Source organism: Scophthalmus maximus, chromosome 13 (assembly GCF_022379125.1).
Source record: "Scophthalmus maximus strain ysfricsl-2021 chromosome 13, ASM2237912v1, whole genome shotgun sequence".
NCBI classification, from domain to species: Eukaryota; Metazoa; Chordata; class Actinopteri; order Pleuronectiformes; family Scophthalmidae; genus Scophthalmus; species Scophthalmus maximus.
The window spans coordinates 13,780,590-13,799,393 of NC_061527.1; the positions used below are offsets into that span (position 1 = coordinate 13,780,590).

General features: G+C 43.9%; 1 protein-coding gene across 1 annotated transcript in view; it reads left to right on the top strand.

The window, feature by feature from the left end:
• The window catches only part of agbl4 (AGBL carboxypeptidase 4), a 230,123-nt gene that overhangs the window by 88,710 nt on the left and 122,609 nt on the right, over nt 1–18,804 (top strand). Inside the window, exon 4 of the mRNA XM_035647032.2 lies at nt 509–603. Within this exon, the coding sequence (XP_035502925.1) occupies nt 509–603 (95 nt within the window). The remainder of the gene's footprint in view (nt 1–508; nt 604–18,804) is intronic.

Genomic DNA, 18,804 nt, shown 5'->3' on the forward strand with positions numbered 1-18,804 from the left:
AGGAACTTGGTTATTTGCAACACGGGATCATCCGCGGGACTTTAAAGCCGCCTTATCTCCCCACTGTCATGTTAATGTACTGTGTGTTGTCCGTGTTATCCATGGCGGTAGTGGCAACTTTTACCTTGGCCTGAGCTTCTCACGCAGTTTGGATCTTTGTGTGTTTCAGCCACGCCCAGGTCACATGAGATGGAAATGGATGTCTCGTGTATGAGTCAATTTGCAGCTTTTTGATAATATTCACTACAGAAGGCTTTCTGTGTTATGGTTATTTGTAAGATTCAAAACCTGTCATCCACATGCAAAGGGCAATACTTGTTTCAAGTGTTTCTTTACATAGGACCACAGTTAACAGTTGGGATAACAGTGTACAGTGTTGCTTGTAAGTTTTTGCGCCGTACAATGCAAACCAAAAATACGCATCCACTCATAAATCATTGCCAGTACTTGGTCAAATTACTGGTGAATTTAATGTGGTTGCATTTTTTTGTCTCTGTATGTCTTTCAGAGAGTTATTTTCAATGTGGTCAACTTCTCCAAGACCAAGAGCCTGTACAGAGATGGCATGTCTCCTGTGGTGAAGTCTACCAGCAGGCCCAAATGGTGAGTAGGCCAACACCATTGGCACAGATCGTATATTTAAAGGTGAATGCTATGTGCTTTACTTGGCATACTGTATAGTAATGCTGTTTCATATGCAAAATCTTTAGTCCACATTGTGGTACTTTCTGCAAGTTTGAAAAACATCCTTCTCTGCTCCTCATCAGACACACACACACACACACACACACACGCACATGCACACTCACTCCCTAAAGACTGATGCTTTATATTTCCAGAGTGGATGCGTCTGGGCACATTAGCTTGTGATCCATTGGTTGCCAGTATGACGGCTGTCTGATGTAATAACGCTTGACTGATGGATGCAGAAACGTGTGTGTGTGTGTGTATGCATTTGTGTGGGATTGGATAGGTGTAGCAGGAGGGAACCGGGCTGGTGCAGTGGGGCTGGGCACTGCGTTTGCCGAGCAGGCTGTTGTATCCAGTGGGTCGAGTCCGTCCAACAGGAGCCCTGACATCTGTCACCGGTTGATGGAGGGCATCCGCAGAAACGCCAGGCATCTGCCACCCTGAGCTGTGTGTACGTCTGCGAGCCTAGCGCCAGCACCGACCATATCGTAGCATGCTGGTCGCAGGGCTAATGAGAAGAGACAATGGGCACGACACTGCAGACAGGAAAGATGAACTGCCGCCGACAGAACAGCGGAGTGCATCACGATGCAGCTCAGCTCGGTTGCCTCACTCTCTCCATGTGGGGCTGTTGCAACTTTGCACTTGTGGAGATGCGACTCTTTCACAGTGCCAGAGCCAGTGCTGTTGTCTCATCCTGTCAACCACTTATTTACTGTGAAGCTGGCAAGTGCTTGCTTCAAAATTGCTGTTATTTCTCAGGTGAATGTAGTTACACTGTCAGTTAAGTAACTGTGCAGACGGCGAGACAGAATGAAGCGATGTTATATCCCTGTTTCTTTATGTGTGGTTATGTGTAGTTTTCAAGCGGGGGAGATTTTCTGCCCAGTAATTATTGTCCCAGATTATGAAACATTTCACTTGATTCCTCATTTGACACAATCTTGAGTTTGTCTGTACAGGAGACTTGTTGGGTCATTTAGATCATTTTCTTAACATGCTAATTATGCAACACTGGGCATGTTTATGTTTCAGTAAGCTCTCATGAATAGGTATTTAAGTGACAGACATAGTGGGAGGTAACGTCGCTGAGGCCCGACTCCATTTACCTTGCCAGGCTAATACTGTTTTAACTGCTCCTCTCAGTGCTGTGCCATTTAAGAGGCATCACGTCTCATGCACTTGTGGAGCCATTCCCAAGTGTCTGGGGGCTTCAAGGACCACAGCCGACGTTGTTTGTGTCCCCACAAAGTGGTCAAGATGCTTTTAACACAACCACCTCTGTTTGACTTTCCATGAGCACAACAAAGCACCGACAGCTCCTAAAGTAGCAATCTTCTTTTTGACAGTTACAGATATGGAATAAATAAAAAGGCAGAGCGTGGAGAGCTTCGCCTGTCTGATCCAAACTCACACAGGACAGGATAAAGAAGGTGCAGGGAGAGGAAGAGATAGAGAGAGGGGGAGCGAGCGAGGGAGATTTGTTGAGAAACAGACAGGGAGACGGTGGAGGAAGAAAAACACAAAGTACAAGAAAGAGAGATTACTGAGACAGGTAGACAGGGAGGAGAGAATGAGAGAGTGAGCTGGAAAAGATTGCTCCCCGACTCCCCACCCCCCTCCAGCCACCACCCCACGTCTGTATTTATCAAAAGAATCGTCAGTATTAGCTCAGGAGTTGAAGCCTTTATCTCCCCGTGCAGGTGCCTTATGTCCTGGGGTCCCAGCATCGCTTGGTGCTGCAGGGCTCGGCTGGCCCCGGCTAAGCTGGACGTCTAAGGGAGAGACAACTGGCAGATTACAGTCCTGCAGGACGTTCACTGCTACAGGTGGTGGGATCCATCCTCTCTTCCTTCCTCCATCCCCTTTTCATCCATCCCTCACTCCATGAACACCCCCTCCCCCCCAAGCCAGGAGACTTTGGATCTGACATAGTTCTAGATTTACTGTTATTATTTGGCATTTAAACACAGCTAGAGGTTATATGTTTGATCAATAATGAATAATGGATGAACTAATTAAAGGGACTACATTACTTTTTGAAATGTGAGATAGACTTACTAATTCAAACATGAGCAGAGGAGCACATTTTTTTGAATTTTATTTGAGTCTATCTTATATATAATGTGGAGCTTTATATTTTCTATACTGTCTTTTTGATTGTTGACATCAACAAAGGAATAGCAAAATAACGATATCTTGTTTTATGGACTGATTAACAGCCTCTTGTTTCGGTGCAGTTAACAAGCTGGAGAATGAAAGCAAACCGCTCTCCTCTTGCAAATGTTGACGTCGTACTCATTACTCACTGACAGCAATCTTTGAAGTGAAACAGTCTCTTGTGATTGGTAATTGACTTAAAGTACAAAGTGGTAAAAAATAAAATGCTGTGAAACTGAGAAAAAGTCAAGAGTTTGTGGGACTGAGGAAAGAGTGTAAACCCTCCTTATTTTTTGTACTAGTCTGTCGAAGGCAACGGCCCCCTTGGTGACAGTAGGTGCCAACCACACTCCCTGCAGTCTGCTTGTTGTTAGACTGCTAGAGCAAAGAATTGCCCAGCATCCCTTATTTTCCGAGATAAGCTAATTAGAAACTCAGGGAGCGTGGTGTAATGCAGCTGTTGGAGGCCGGAATGCCATGGGGCGTGGTAATGGCCAGGATGGCTGCATGAGACTGACTGCGTCAGCCAACAGATGCTTCATACAGAGTCCCGTGTGGAGCAGAGCAGGAGATATGAGATAGACCTCAGTTGCTTATTTTGTCCCACCAACAGACTCGATTGTTAAGATATTGGCTGATTAGGTTTTGAAATACATCGTATATGTGCAAGACCATGATGCAATTAAGTGACAGCATAGTTGCTACGTGTATCGTATAAACTAAATAATCCATCCATCCATCGTCTACCGCTTTATTCACTTAAGGGTCACGGGGGGGGGGGGGGCTGGAGCCAATCCCAGCTAACATTGGGCGAGAGGCGGGGTTCACCCTGGACAGGTCGCCAGCCTATCGCAGGGCCACATACAGAGACGGACAACCATTCACTCTCACATTCACACCTACGGTCCCACATGTCTTTGCACTGTGGGAGGAAGCCGGAGAACCCGGAGAGAACCCACGCATACACGGGGAGAACATGCAAACTCCACTAAGAAAGGCCCTGGTTGGTTTGAACCCGGAGAGAACCCAGAACCTTCTTGCTGTGAGGCGAAAATGCTAACCACTACGCCACCGTGCAGTAAACTAAATAATTCTAAATAAAATTAGATTCAAACACAATTGACATGGATTTCTGACACAGTCACTGCAACGTCACAGCCTAAAACCCATGTCTTCACATCATTTCAAGCTCATTATGCCTGCGATGCATAACATATTGGATATGTTCAGATGTGCGGTGTCTCTTTTAATTAACTTTCCTCTTTTTCGTCAGTCAGTAGGTGTGTGGATAAAAATAGCCGCACCTCTGACTGAGCTAACAGATGAACAGTCAGAGTTGGAGGAAATTGGTTGCCAAACATTGCCTCTGAAGTTAGAACCAGCCAACCTTGATCAAGGGTAAATGCAGTTTTTTTTCTCTCTCTCTTTTATTTGTGGGAGGCAACAAAAGCAGAGGAGCGCTCCTCGAGCAGTCGTGCTCAGCTTCAAGTTGGTCAGACTGTCAGTCAGTCAGTCAAGCACTTTGGCTCTTCTACTAAAATCCTTCCTGTAAGCGTGTGATGCAACAGCATAGTGAAATTCTATTTGGAGATGTCTGCCTCTCGGTTTGGGTGCGTGTTAGCAGTAATTGTTCTGTCAATCTGCACAGCTCCGGCCTGCCTGCTTGTTAAGCCCTGGCAGAGGTCTCGGGGTGAGGAGAGGTGGGGCAGGGAGAGGGGAAGAGAAAGGACACCTCCACCGCTCCGTGTCTCTCATCGCTCACCTATGTCTGTCTTTACCGTGTTTTTTCAGGCAGACTCACTTCCTGATTGTTTGTCCTCTAGTGTTATCTTTCTCATCGCTCTTTCGAAAACTTAATCTACCTGTTTTACAAACATGTTTATTAATTCAGCTTTCATTAGGTACTTGTCTATTACTTTCACTGATTTCATTTTAGTGAATTTGGATCTCTTGTCCAGGTCTGTCCTCTTTGTCCTCATATTTGGGCTTGATTCACACTACTATGTTTTATTTTTTAAAAACTCATCACTGCCTCTGTGTTTTACGCCTGCCGTCCACACTTCTACTGAGTTTTCAAGCTTATGTAAAAGTATTGATTATGGCAACATTACATTTGATGCTAAACTGAACAAGAAAAATATCCTTTGGTCCTTTATGAAGAGGATCTGTAGAAACAAATGAAAACGTTTCAGTCCACCATCTCACTGATGCCACGCTTTTTTATATTTTCACGTGGTGGAGAGACTAATTTCAAGTGCAAATTTAAAACAAAGACGCAAATGAAGTTCAGAAAAATGCTCCTGCTCCTATTTTGCACCCATGTGTCCCACAGTTCCGGTGATCAGCGCTTTAAAGAAACATCCTGTCTAGAAACACCCGTGTTACTGCCACACTGCCACGCTGTCCATCGGAGTCCGGGCAGTGTGAGGGTGTGACAGTAATGAGGGAGACGGTCTCTCTCTTGAGGACAGAGTGTCAGGCAGCGAACCAAAGACAGACAGACATACTCAGACTGTAAAGGTTGTGTCACCCACAGCGGAGCTTGCTGACTCCTCCCTGCATTCAGTGAGTCGGCTCCGTCCTCTCCCCGCTCCCTCCCAGCCGCTGAGCCACTTGCACAATTAACCATGTGCCATGCCTTTTAATAATAGACCTTTTAATTGTCGACAAATGAAGAGTGATGTAAAATAGCTAATAGCTTGTGCTAATTAATAGGAGAGCTGAACGCTTGTTAATTAAGGGCAAACAGGACAAGGACCGGCTCGGGTAATTTGAGCAATAAAACCGAGACTAACGATTCATTTCCAAACAGACTTGCTTCATAAAAACATCAAGCGACCCCTGGTTTACTGTATGAGAACATTCGTAGCCCATTTTAGCCTGTGCCATCACATCCGCATGCAAACCAGAGTCACATAGACACACGTGTATAACGGGAGTATTCGCAGAGGGAAAGTAAACAGGAATGTTTTACTCCCTACAGATGTGATGCAACGAGACAAATCTCAATTATATAATGTCTTCATGTACAATAACAAGCATTATTTGCCACAGCAGGAGTCTCAATGGTATGATACAATGTCTGAGTCGCTTGTTTAGTATTAAAACACGATGTATTGAAATGAATAAATTCCCTTTCCAGTTGTTGACTTATATTGCAACCAATTCGTGTTGATATTTAGTGTTGTAGTGTTCTGCCTCGCATATTTCCCTCTTTGCTCATCTCCCTGTGGTCATACTTGTTAGACACAAGGCTAAAGGAAGGAAATGGGTTGTCAGCCAAGGCTTTACACATTCACTGTCTTCCTCAAGAGATCTGAGCAGCTTTGCTGTCGTTTCATATCCGTGCTTCTCAATTTCACAGCTTTACAGGCATCTTTTACTGTAACGTAATTTCCATTACATGTGTACTGTGCCTGCGGCCTGCATCTCTGCATGGGTGCGTGCATGTTTAATTCAAAACAGAGACTCATGTCCTGTGCGGTTTCCTTGTTCTAAGTCTCATTTTCCAACCATAGCAATCATTTGACAGTCTATGGGTTTTATATAAGATTTTTAGATTAAATCCTTTTTTTATATATGATGTTCCCTCTCCGTCAACAGTGTCTGTGTGATAAGGCAGACGGACAAAATATTTTAATAAAAGCCAAGTGCAGGGGAAAGTGAGACACACATTCCTAATTGTCTGTCGCTGGTTTGACTGCGGAGAGGATATGGAGTGACGTGTGAATCTGAGGGAGGCCAAGAAAGGAGTACCTGATGTACTGAAGCTGTGGTTTGGTCTCTCCCGCCAAAATCTGGAGTGGTGCTCATGTTGTGCATGGGGCAAGTGTTCCCCTTTCCACCTCGCTCGAGGAACGTGATCACAACGTTCTGTTTCATGCGTAGAAAATAGCACCTCTCTCCATTTCCACCTGGGAGTCTTTATTCCTCCGGTTTAGGACAAACCGGAGACAGACAGGAAGAGAGAGTGAGTGCGCACAATCATCTGCATGTGCCGCTTCCTTGTTCAGGGAAACTCATTAGCATGCTGCCAGAGGAAGTGAAAGCGGATTATGTGGGAGAAATAATGGGACAAAATGTAACAAATAGATTAGTAGATGAGAATGAGGATGAATGTGAGTTATAGCAAGTGTTTGTGCAGTTTCCTGTAGAGCAAGGGTAGATAAAAAAAAAAAAGAGAGAGAGAAAGAGCGAGGGGTATTGTGACAGAGAGGCAACTTGCTTCTGGCTCTCCATTCAACCCACAAATGACTTACCTGGACAGTTTTATGTTTGCCTGGAGGAGAATTAAAAAGGCACTTCATTTCCCCTTTTTACAGGCTGGGTACGCATGTCAGCGCAGCCCTCCCTGAAAGTGCTCTAATCTAAATGCTTTTGTCAGGGGAGATTTGGTAGATTGCAGCAGGCAGAGGTACAAATTGGTTGTGTCATCTTATAATGAACTAGGTGAGGCGTTGCAGTTTTTCTGCAGCCAACGGTCCCCTGATTACTGTACTTTAAGTCAGCGGCTGCTTTTAGTATTGTAGGCTGAAGACCTCACCTTCACCCGTCTTTGTTCAGGCAGCCTGTTCTCGTGAACACTGGAGAATGCTTCTTTTTTTTTAGGGTAAGCCCAGTGTGGCACAGGACAAAATTATTGCTATTATTAGTATCAGTATTTCTACTACTTCTGCACTTTGCATTCTGTGTATAGCAGCCAAGTCTGCATGCTCTGCAGAATGGCGTCAGGTGTTTACAGGACATATTGGCTCCATAGGTCTGGTTAGGTCTATATCTCTGTTATCAGACATGAACTCTGGATAAATGTCCTCAAAATTGCATCCGGGCGACATGTTCCAGAGTGTTCACATGTGATGAACGCAGCGAGAGATTGTGCAAGTCAGACCTATTCACAACAGCAGGAACGTTTGCAGAACATTCTGTGGCGTCTGGGTAGAGCACGCAGGAGGAAGGACATGACGATAATTCTGCTGCGGAAAACTGTGTTTTTGTTTACAGTCATCAACACGCCCACTCACTCACATTGAGACTTCCAGAGATTTTCCAGCTGTATTCTCACAGTGGCTCACTAGGACGTCTTCTGGAAATTTCACTAGGGGGCCGGCAGGAAATTTTCTGTAAAATGTCACAAGCAACATTTGTGTAGATTTAAGTTTTAACAAAGAGCCCTTCCGCAAAATATCAGGAAAATGTCAGTGTGCCTGAAAGCAATTTATGACTCTATCTCTCTCCTTACTTGTGTGTGCGTGTGTGTGTGTGTGTGTGTGTGTGTGTGTGTGTGTGTGTGTGTGTGTGTGTGTGTGTGTGTGTGTGTGTGTGTGTGTGTGTGTGTGTGTGTGTGTGTGTGTGTGTGTGTGTGACACTCTGTAATGAATTCAGATGGCTCAGCTCAGTCCACAGATGCCTCAGCACGGCCAGTATCTGTGCTTGGCAGGCCCACAAAACTCTTTTGGAAACAGATCCTTAAGGAAATCCATCTCGTCCCTTAAATGTATTCACCCCTCATCCTCCTCAACGACTTTCTCGTTTTGATGCGCTCACTCCCTTCGTGTAGTTAAATTTCAGCAGTAGTTTGTAGACACACACACACACACACGCACACACACACACACACACACACACACACACAACCTCCATTAGCTCTCAACCAGTCTTTTGCGTCATTTAAGCTTCTCCCTCCCTCACATTGTTCCCACAACTAAATCTGTGTGTATGTGTGTGTGTGTGCGTGTGCGTCCATGTGTGTGTGTGTGTGAGTGTGCGTCCATGTGTGTGTGTGTGAGTGTGCGTCCATGTGTGTGTGTGAGTGTGCCCGCGTGTGCGTGTTTTTCTTGTGTCAAGACACTTCCATGGATGTGTTGCTTGTATGAATGTTTCGAAACGGGTCTCTGTGCTGCTCAAATGCGTTTGGGTGTCTCAGAGATGTGAGCGGTGAAATGGAGTGTGAAGTTCAGGGGATTGGACTGTCTCAAACCTCATGACTGTTATTTAATTACTGCAACAGAGTTGAAGTTACAAGAAGAAAATATGTATGTACAAAGGGGGGGAGGAAGAAGGTAAAAAGATGACAAGTTAGTATCGAATAATGATTAACTCTTCCTCTCTTACCATGTAAGCCAAGTTAATTGTCCACATAATGTGCATCCTACCGTAACACCAGGGGTACATTGTAATGCATTGGCCCTTATTGCAATGCTTGCTCAAAAGGCTATCATATTATTGTTTGTACAATCTATTCATATAGAGTGTCTCCAACTGCAATCTTAGTCATTATGGGCAAATTGTTGTGCTCAGAAAATCATCACAAAAAAAGTAAAATCATCTCTGTGTAAAAAGCAAGAATCAGTTGCCATCAATTGAGTTCCCAATATTGTAAACATATTTTATTTTAGCATCAAACTTGGCGTCAGTTCTTCCCGCCATTGATTGAAATCTTCTGAGGGAACTCCGCTGACAAATCATCATCTCTCAGCCCATCCGTTCATTATCTATATACCGCTTTATCCTTCAAGGGTCGTAGGGGGGCTGGAGCCAATCCCAGCTGACATTTGTCAAGAGGCAGGGTTCACCCTGGACAGGTCGCCAACTCATCACAGGGCCAACATACAGAGACAAACAACCGTTCGCCCCTATGGTCAATTCAGAGTCTCCAGTCAACCTAACCCCATGTCTTTGGACTTTGGGAGGATGCCGGAGAGCCCGAAGCAAGCCCAAACTCCACACATAAAAGGCCCCACAGCAGGTGGTTGGTTGGTCCGAACCTGGATTCGAACCAAGATCTCTCTTGCTGTGAGGCGACAGTGCTAACCGGTCATTCATAAAAAAAAAACATTCCCGTGTGTGTCTGTCCACTGCACAATACAAGATAACAACTAAGGCGGGCGACACAAACCACAGTGCAGCAGCAGGGCTATTGTTTTCCTATAGAGAGAGAGAGAGAGAGAGAGCGGTGCCACCCAGCGGAGCTGTGTGTGTGTGTGTGTGTGTGTGTGTGTGTGTGTGTGTGTGTGTGTGTGTGTGTGTGTGTGTGTGTGTGTGTGTGTGTGTGTGTGTGTGTGTGTGTGTGTGTTTGTGCCTTGGGTGTGTACTCGACATGTGCACACGGCCTCCTCTGTGAACGTGTGCATCTGTTTGTACTTGCTTGTGTTTGTGTTTGTCAGCATGTTTGTTGACGACACTGTAGGACATCAGGGTGGGATTGCTCTGAATGTGAGGAAACAGCTCATCTGAATATAGATTGGTCCCATCTGGAGGCGGTTGGCTTTGGCCCTTCATAATTTTGTAAGTAGCTAAGCATCTGGGGTCCACTAATGAAACTAAAGGCACAGGCGTAGGCCCAGTACCGTGGGCTGCCTTTAGCGTTCAGCAATGGAGGGAGGAGGAGAGGCACGAGGGGGAGAGGAAGAATGGATGGAGGGAGACATAGGCCAGGAGCAGAGAGTGTTCTGAGAATATCGGGGTCTTAAAGAGACCTCGATGGCTCCTTTGAGAGAGTAGGCAAGACAGCCAAGTAGGCCATTAGAAAACTGAGCCATAAAATGAAGACAGTGGTGTCTTTATTGTGGCCCATTAACTCGGATGTTCATGCGGAGATAGCTGCACTATGTGCCACTGTAATGAGCAATATAACGATGTCACTGCATAGAATGATGCCCTGTTGAAAAAAACTCACTCTGGTTAAGAAGAATTATGTTAACTACTTGCATCAGCTTTTCAGGCCAGCTCAGGCCTTAATAACTTACCTGAATTTTGTGTCCGCTTTAAATCCCAAAGCTGTCATTGTTTTTCATTAATTTCTTTTCTTGTCCTGTAAATGAAACCAAAGTAAATGGAAAGGAAAGGCTTTCATCTCCCTAAAAATGTCAATGAGGGTAATGGTTTAATGTCTTTCTGTTTTTTTCACCTCTGCTCTCACCACTTGCTTCACATCGCTACAATAATGTACGCGACCCTGAGCCACTGTGCTGTCCACTGTGGCTACTTCTTGTGGTTTGCGCAGGGAATGGAAAGCCATAGGCCCTTTTTTCTTAAACTTTATTATTATCGCTCCTTTATTCCACCCTCAGCCTGATTTCCCAGTGGAAATGAAATGAAAGAGCAATTGGTTCTCCTTTTTATTGCTGTCATCTTTGTTTTCTGGCCCTGAGAGTAAGATTGCCTGATCTCAGAGAGTTGTACTTTTACCCCCCCCACCCCCCTCTCAAGTCGCTGGGAAGAAAAACAATAACAGGGAAAATAACAATCAGCATCAAAAGGAATGGGCCTGAAACTGGAGGGCCACCAGCCAGTCGACACCCACCAGTTGTTTATGATGGGATGAGTCAGTCAGAGTGTGTCTGTGGCCTTCACTGTCTGCCAACTCCCACAGTCCAGGAAAATATGTTTTAGGGGAGATAAGAATCACACACAGGGGGGCGGGGGAGGTGAGAAAGAGGGTGTTGGAGGGAGGGATGAGGGAAGAGGTGGAGGGGAGGAGGAAGGAGGACTCCCCTGGGGTTTCTTCTAACCCCGCGGAGACATGCTGACGGGGGATCAGACTCCTCATGCACAGCGCCTCAAATCATTTATGCATCGGCTTCATAAAGAGAGAATTACAAGGCTGCTTAAGGACCCTCAGGTCACTCACTGTTCTCAGTCATCACTATTCTTAATGAAATCCTCCAGCGTGTCTTATCCGTCAGATGTTTGTGGCTGGTGGTGTTGTGGACATTTCGAGGAACAATTACTGACAACTTTTGCAACATCTGCCCCATTTTATTTTAAATTGATTGTATTCTTCTCTGTTTGTCTACTGCTGTGTCATTTTACAGTATATATCAGGGCAGTAGCAGGTGTGTACAGTAGGGCTGCTAATCAAATGTACTGGCACAAAGTGATCTGTGGAAATTTTGCTTTATTAATGCTTTTGCATTTGACTGCAACATTCATTAACTGCCGGCGTCGCTCTGTGCAGGATCTCCTGCCTATCTCATCTAACTTCAGCAAGCAGACAGTACAACACAGCCGTGGCTGTCCTCTGGACCTTCACACGTGTAATTATAACCGAGAAAGATAATTAAGGAGGCGGAGGGGAAGACAGATCTTGTCATTTAGAGAACAATGCCGTACAATCCACTCGTGTGTGTTCTACTTCCTGAATTATCAGCTGACATGTCGGCGCAATCAGCCAGAGAGCTGCCCGCTCTGTCTGAACGCCGTGAATGTCAACACACCTCTAATCTAGTTAAGATCCACAGGTTGATGACATCTGAATATGCATTGAGCAGAGGAGTGTTCATGTTGCCATTATCTCTCATAAATCTCACCTCCCGGTCATCAAACAGTCTGTCAAAGAGCAGTTTGATTGAAATTGCCCTTATTTATTTGTGGTGCTCATTTAACATATCATATAATAATCCCAGATTTACTTTTTTCTTGGATGGTTTTGCACTTCGTGGGGATCATAATTTAGGATTTGTGTATTATGTGGTTGAAATAAGAAGTGAGGCATTTCTTGTCTCTTGAGCTGTTTTCAGACATGAAGTCTAAACAGTAAAAAAAATCGGGTCTGGATATTTTACAGAGTCAGATGTTCCAATATGAAGAACGCAGCAGGAGATTGTCCAAGTCGGACACATTCACAACTGCAGGAAAAATTACGGAACATTCCGGCAAGGTGTGAAATGCCAAAGTTATTACAGTTCAACCTTTGGGGAGCGTGAATGTCTACCTAATGTCATGCCAATCCAATGAGTAGTTATAGATTCATGTCACTCAGAACTGCAGATGTCAACCTCATGGTGGCACTAGAGGAAAAGTCAGTGGACTGGTCTTAAAGTCTGTGAAGCATGAATGTTTGAACAAATTTTCACGACAATCCATCAAATTGCCACTCCAGACCGAAGTGGTGGACCGACCAATGGAAAAATCATCATTGTCATACCTGAAGCTGCTCTGGTCGCATGACTAAAGAAGGAAATCGAAACTCAACACAGAAGTATTCCAAAAATTCAATTGCTCAAACAATTCAGCAGGTGGTCCTGTACAGTAGATGCTTATGTTTATATTTTTTTGAGAAATGTTTATAAAGAGCTGTATTTGGGCAGACGGCTTGTTCCATGTTGGAGGCACAGAAGTAAGAAGATAGAGTCTATAGTGTCAAAGTATAGGGACCCAGTGATGCATTCTATTCGTATGGCTGCAACAATGAATGAATATATAAATAAAATGCATCTCTGATACATTCAGTGGGCAGGGCAGGATTCTTATTTGTTATGATTTTGGATGCGGGACTGGGATTGAAATAGTGAAATACACATACAAATGATGCCACATACACACACACACACACACACACACACACACACAATTTATATATATACATATATACTCCAGAGGGCTTAGCACTGAAGACCCCGGTTCTCCTTAAAGATATAGTGTGTAATATTTAGAAGAACTTATTCACAGAAATTGAATATATTTTCCATAACAATGTGTTCATATATGTAAAATCGCCTGCAACAGAGAACCGAGGTTTTTTCGTCACTTTGAATGAGTTAAACATAGTGACATGAGGTGGACCCGACCTCCGTGTAAGTCGGAACGCTTGCGACGTCGTTGCACAGTTGTTCAATACAGACCAGTATGTGATATGTACGAAAAAATTTGTACATATGCATCAAGTGATGCGTGTAATGGCTTGTGTGTGTGTTGGTGTGTGTGTTAGTGTGTGTTAGTGTGTGTGTGTGTGTGTGTGTGTGTGTGTGTGAGAGAGTGAGTGTGTGAGTGCATGCATGTGTGTTTGTTTGTCTGTTTGTATGGAGTTGTTCTTGGCTCAGTCTGGCACCTTTCCAGCTCCCCTGGCCAGACCAGCAGCTGGTAGACAGAGATTGCCCACTCATCAAACCACTTTATCACCGGGGCTACAGAGTTCAAGGGGCCTGTCAAAGACCAAGCTGAGGAGCCTCCTCGCTCCTTTGATACCAGCGCACTCTTGCACCACTGGTGTTGAGTGGCAAATCTTGGCCTGTGCATCCTTGAAAAGAGTGATTGTGTGAGTGAAGCACCATAGGACACATTGACAAAGGTTTGACTAAAGAATGAGCGCTAATGTTTTTGGCCGCTTCCTATTTTTCTGTGCAGTTGGGATTCCTCGGCCTCCCTCTCGTCGAAAAAATACAGTGTTTGGAATTTAGTTGCTGACAGACACAAACTCACACTTTCCTGCCAACAGTAGCCTTCAATGCTCACTAAATTATTAAACGGCAGAAAAGACCCCTGTCACCTTGTCTTAGTGGTTGTTGCTTTGAGATGCTCCGGCAGTCCCGTTTTTGATTTTTAACATCTTAGGGTTTTTTTTTTGTTCTTACATTGAACAGACTGTTCCAGGTAATGTCTTGCTCAAGAACATGCGCTTGTTGGTGCAATAACCAACTGTGCAACCTTTATATTTAGTCTCCATGTGCAACTATTAGCTACTGCTCTGTATATAGTATTTATATACCTTTATTATTTGATTAATAATTTATAAATTATTTTGTTATATTTTGTACATACTATAGCCTTTTTGTAAAAAATATGTCTACTGTATATCCTTCTGTCCACTTTGCTGCTGTAATGCCCAAATTTCCCCATTGTGGGACGGATAAAGGTATATCTTATCTTATCTTAACATGATATATAACTATTTACAGAATCTACCCTTGACCTCAAGATATCTCGGTAGGTACTTCCTAACCTGCACTTCTTCACATTTTTTAAACAGCAAATAAGTAACTCCAAAACTGTTGTCCACTCTGGTCCGAGTAGTGTCCACTGCTGATCGGCCTTCTTTGTCTCACCCTCCCGAACACACTCCCTCCCTCCCTTGTCCTACTTATCCAGCTTCTGCAAAATCACTTATCTTCACCTTGCTTCCTCTGTCTCCTGCTAATACACATTAGCAGCCAGCAGCCATATGTAATAGGGCTGTGTGTACCCCCGCTGGTATAATGGTTTCTCTGACACTTCTCCCATTAAATTTGGTCAGGCGGCGCTGCACAGAAAGCCTCTGCACACTCTAAAATGTTGTTATATAACTACCATAAACAAGCCGACCAGTGTCAGTGACTAAGGGAATAGCTGGTAGAATGTGTTTGGGTTATTTTTGGGGGTTTGTCGTTCCTTTTCCATGTTTTATCTCTCACAACTCGCCCAGATTCCATCGCCTCTGGGCTACAAACCTTGTTACCAACCATATTATGGGACACACATTATGAAACTCATCTGATTACAATGTGACTAACTGGACATGCCGGCTAAGTGTAATGGGCCTTTTCTTGCTATCTTCCGTATCTCTACAGTGCCACCACAGTCAGTAACTAGATCGCATCGGCCGCCTCCTCCCTCTGTGTGTGGTGAAACCCAGTCCAAGTCGCTGATAATGTGATCGTCAGCCGCATCCTTAACTGTTACTGTGACAAACGAGAGCTCTGATCCGGCCCGATAAGCGACACATTCATTTGTTTAATTAAAACAGCTTGTCTCATCGTGGTGAGGGGTCATTTTAGAGAATGTTGGAATTAAAGCAGGTAATTAAGTAAAGCTCCAGATAAGAAACCCCACAGAGGTGGCTGCTTCTGCCAGTAGGGAAGGCAAACTTAATCTATCCCCTCTGCAATTCCACAAGGTCATTCACTTTAATAAAGTCTGTTGCCACTACCACTGCTCACCGACATGATGAAATATTTTATGTACTTGTTGGGAAGAGAGAGGGAGAGGTACGGGAAACAAAGGGTGGCGGGAGCTGCCAACAGCATAGGGTATGGTCTTTAAAACTACTACTACACAAAATTAAGGCAATTAAAGACTGGTTGTTATCTTGTCTGTGAGAACAGGAGAAAAACTTGTACGGCAACGAACACCTTGACAAAGATATTTGTTTGGCCAATGGAGTGTGGCGTTAATTATCACAAGCTGATTAAAGGCACCGAGCGGGAATGGATGTCGTTTGTCTTGCCAGCCTTAGACACTGCCGCAGCCGGCCGGGGTCATTATTTTAGGAGCCTCTCTGGGTTATTTTTAGATCTGGTGCTGGTTTCCCAAATGTTTCTCTGCACACAGGTTTACTCCATTTTGCATTGAGTCAGTGGTACCATGGAATATCACCGGATAGTCCCTCAAAGTAGCCGTTAGAGTGTCTGAAGTAAAGGATGGTTTTGATTTCTCAGTCGAGAAAAGCACAATTTAATTTTACTTTTAATTTTATTCGTGTAATTTACTTTTTTAAAGGAGACATATTATGATTCTTAATTTTTTAACCCAAATAAAAATTATGAACCTGAATATGAGCATAAGCAGTCAGTCACATACAGTACATGTTTTGTCCTCTTGAAGGTATCAACTCAAATTTAACATATGTCAGTCCACAGATTACATTAACAGAAGTGTCTTATGATTCAGAAATCAGTTTGGAAGTCAGCCTGAAATGAACCCTGTTATTTATGATAAATCGCTCCTTTTCAAATAAATAACCCATCAAAGAAACACTGCATATGTAGTTTGTCATATAATCCTGAAGATCTGTATTTGTAAAACTAAACACACCTGTTTTAAAAATAATTAAAATAAACCTTATAATCTAAAATAATGTGTTCTGTTTTAAAAGACTACATCTGCTTAGAGCTGAGCTGTTAGCAGCTCCTCCGACAATAAAGTGAGACTGAAAGGTAAAAAACAAAAAGCAGACTCCACAACCCTAACTGATGTGTAAGTAAACCGTAACTGTAGCTGTAAAATAATTGCAGCGGAGAAAATATTCACTTACATATGTATGAGTGAAATACTTGTAGTGAATGCAGTTAGTTACTTTACACCACGTTTTGCTGTGTGTTGTGGTTGTGTAATGTGAAAGTTGGACAGGCAGAGACTATATTTTTAAAGTTATCCATCTTTAATTTTTAACCACCAAGGCAATGTATTTCTCAGGTATCTCGCTTGTTCTTTCTTTCTTTCTTTGCCTACATGTGTGAGTGAGTAAGACTCATAACACATAAAGGCACAAAACCGAACGGAGGCACGCGCAGACTCACAAATACAACCCCTCCGCACAAGCCCCTCTCAAGGCCATGAAAACAAATATGCCCATTTTCCTATTTGATTGGTTGTCAGCGTGGGGAGGGAGGGGGACAGGTGTGATGCATAAAATGACCCTGCGACTCCATCATGCACACGACAGCTTTATGTTGAAGAGGTGTTTCAATCACGGCACTGCCCTGGAAGGCATCAATCAGCACACACACGCAGACCCATACACCTGCAGCCAACACACCAGTACATGTTAACACATGCGCCTCTCGACGATAGGGAAAGGGCAGCCGAGCAGTGTGAAGTAGAAGTGCAGTCTTTGCTACCGGCACAAAATACTAAACTTCACATCATATAGAGGCTATTTTTTTTTCTAACCTTTTTACGTGATGAATTAATGGAGGGAAGCCTCATGTCGTCATCCCTTCTCACCCTCGTGATCCTATTAACTCAAAATGCGATCAATGTGTGTATGTGTAACTTATCACCAACGAGGTACCAATCATTCAATAACAAGAAAATTTAGTTTCTTTCCTGTATTTTATTTAAGAGTCAAGTGTTTCATTTTGAGACCCTTGGTTTGATATTCAGATTTGGTGATGAAGGAAAACCATATACGAGTTTATTATTATTATCATTATTGTTTACTGTCAATTTGCCGTGCTCTTGTTCAAAACTGTTACCAATATGGCGTCCCTCAGTTTTAGTCTTTCTTCCTTTTGTGGATTCATGAAACTTCATTCGTGAATGTTCTATTTACTTCTTAGAGCATCTATTACAGGCAGTCACTATTTAACAAGTGTATCATAACTATAGGTGTTTTAATTTTGCTGCCCAAACATTCCTGTGCACAGTCTGTCATGATATAGTTTGATGTACAGTACATGCATTACTATTTGGACCAGCATTGTGGTCCGGTGAGTAAGGAGACCTTCAACTCAGACCCCCCTCCATAATGTCAGGGATTTATTTTGCTGTAGTTGCTGCAAGGCGTGCAGTGCAAGTTTCATGGATGCTCCTCTGCAGGTGACCCTTCCCTTTCTGCGGCAAGTAAAAATGTTACGTTCACATTCGGCCTTTTGGCAAATGCTCTCTCACAATTATTTGAATATTGTTTGAATATACCAACTATCATGAATGTACCCAGCCCACAATGTGTTAATACTTCTGTTCATTGATGTCCAGGCAGTGGGTGTTTAAAGTCACAATGGCCTCACTGTGGCTGCAGCATGTGGTGGACACACCTAAACAGCTTCCTTTTAGCCACTGCAATGAAACGCTGGAGTGCAGGGAGACACTCCCTGTGTGTGTGTGTGTGTGTGTGTGTGTGTGTGTGTGTGTGTGTGTGTGTGTGTGTGTGTGTGTGTGTGTGTGTGTGTGCGTGCGTGTGCGTGCGTGCGTGCGTGCGCGTGCGTGCGTGCGTGTGTGTGTGTGTGTGTGTGTGTGTGTGTGTGTAAGTGTGAGAAAGAAAGAGATGGAGACAGAAAGGAGGGGCCGGCATCATAAATGCTTTGGGAGTGTGTGTGTGTGTGTGTGTGTGTGTGTGTGTGTATGAGGGGTTAAATGAAAGTCAGTGTGCTCACATGGGGCATCATAAGCAGACAATGAAAAATGAGAGTGGAGAAGCTGTACAGCTAGTTTTCCTGTGGGAACAGCTACAAGCAGGCGTACGCACCTTTGGTGATAATCGCTTCTTGCCTGTGTGTGGATGGGGGGTGTATTCACATTTAACCCTTTGCATATCTCAGAGGTGCCCACCTGATTAAAGTAGGAACCAATTTCTGGGGAAATCTCATTATACCAATAAAATCAATTCATCCCCTGCCCTTGTGCATTTTTTTCCCACTAAGCCACCACCGTCAATGGGTTCTGTATCAAAATGAGCCTTGGATTAATGTTCTCTTTAGA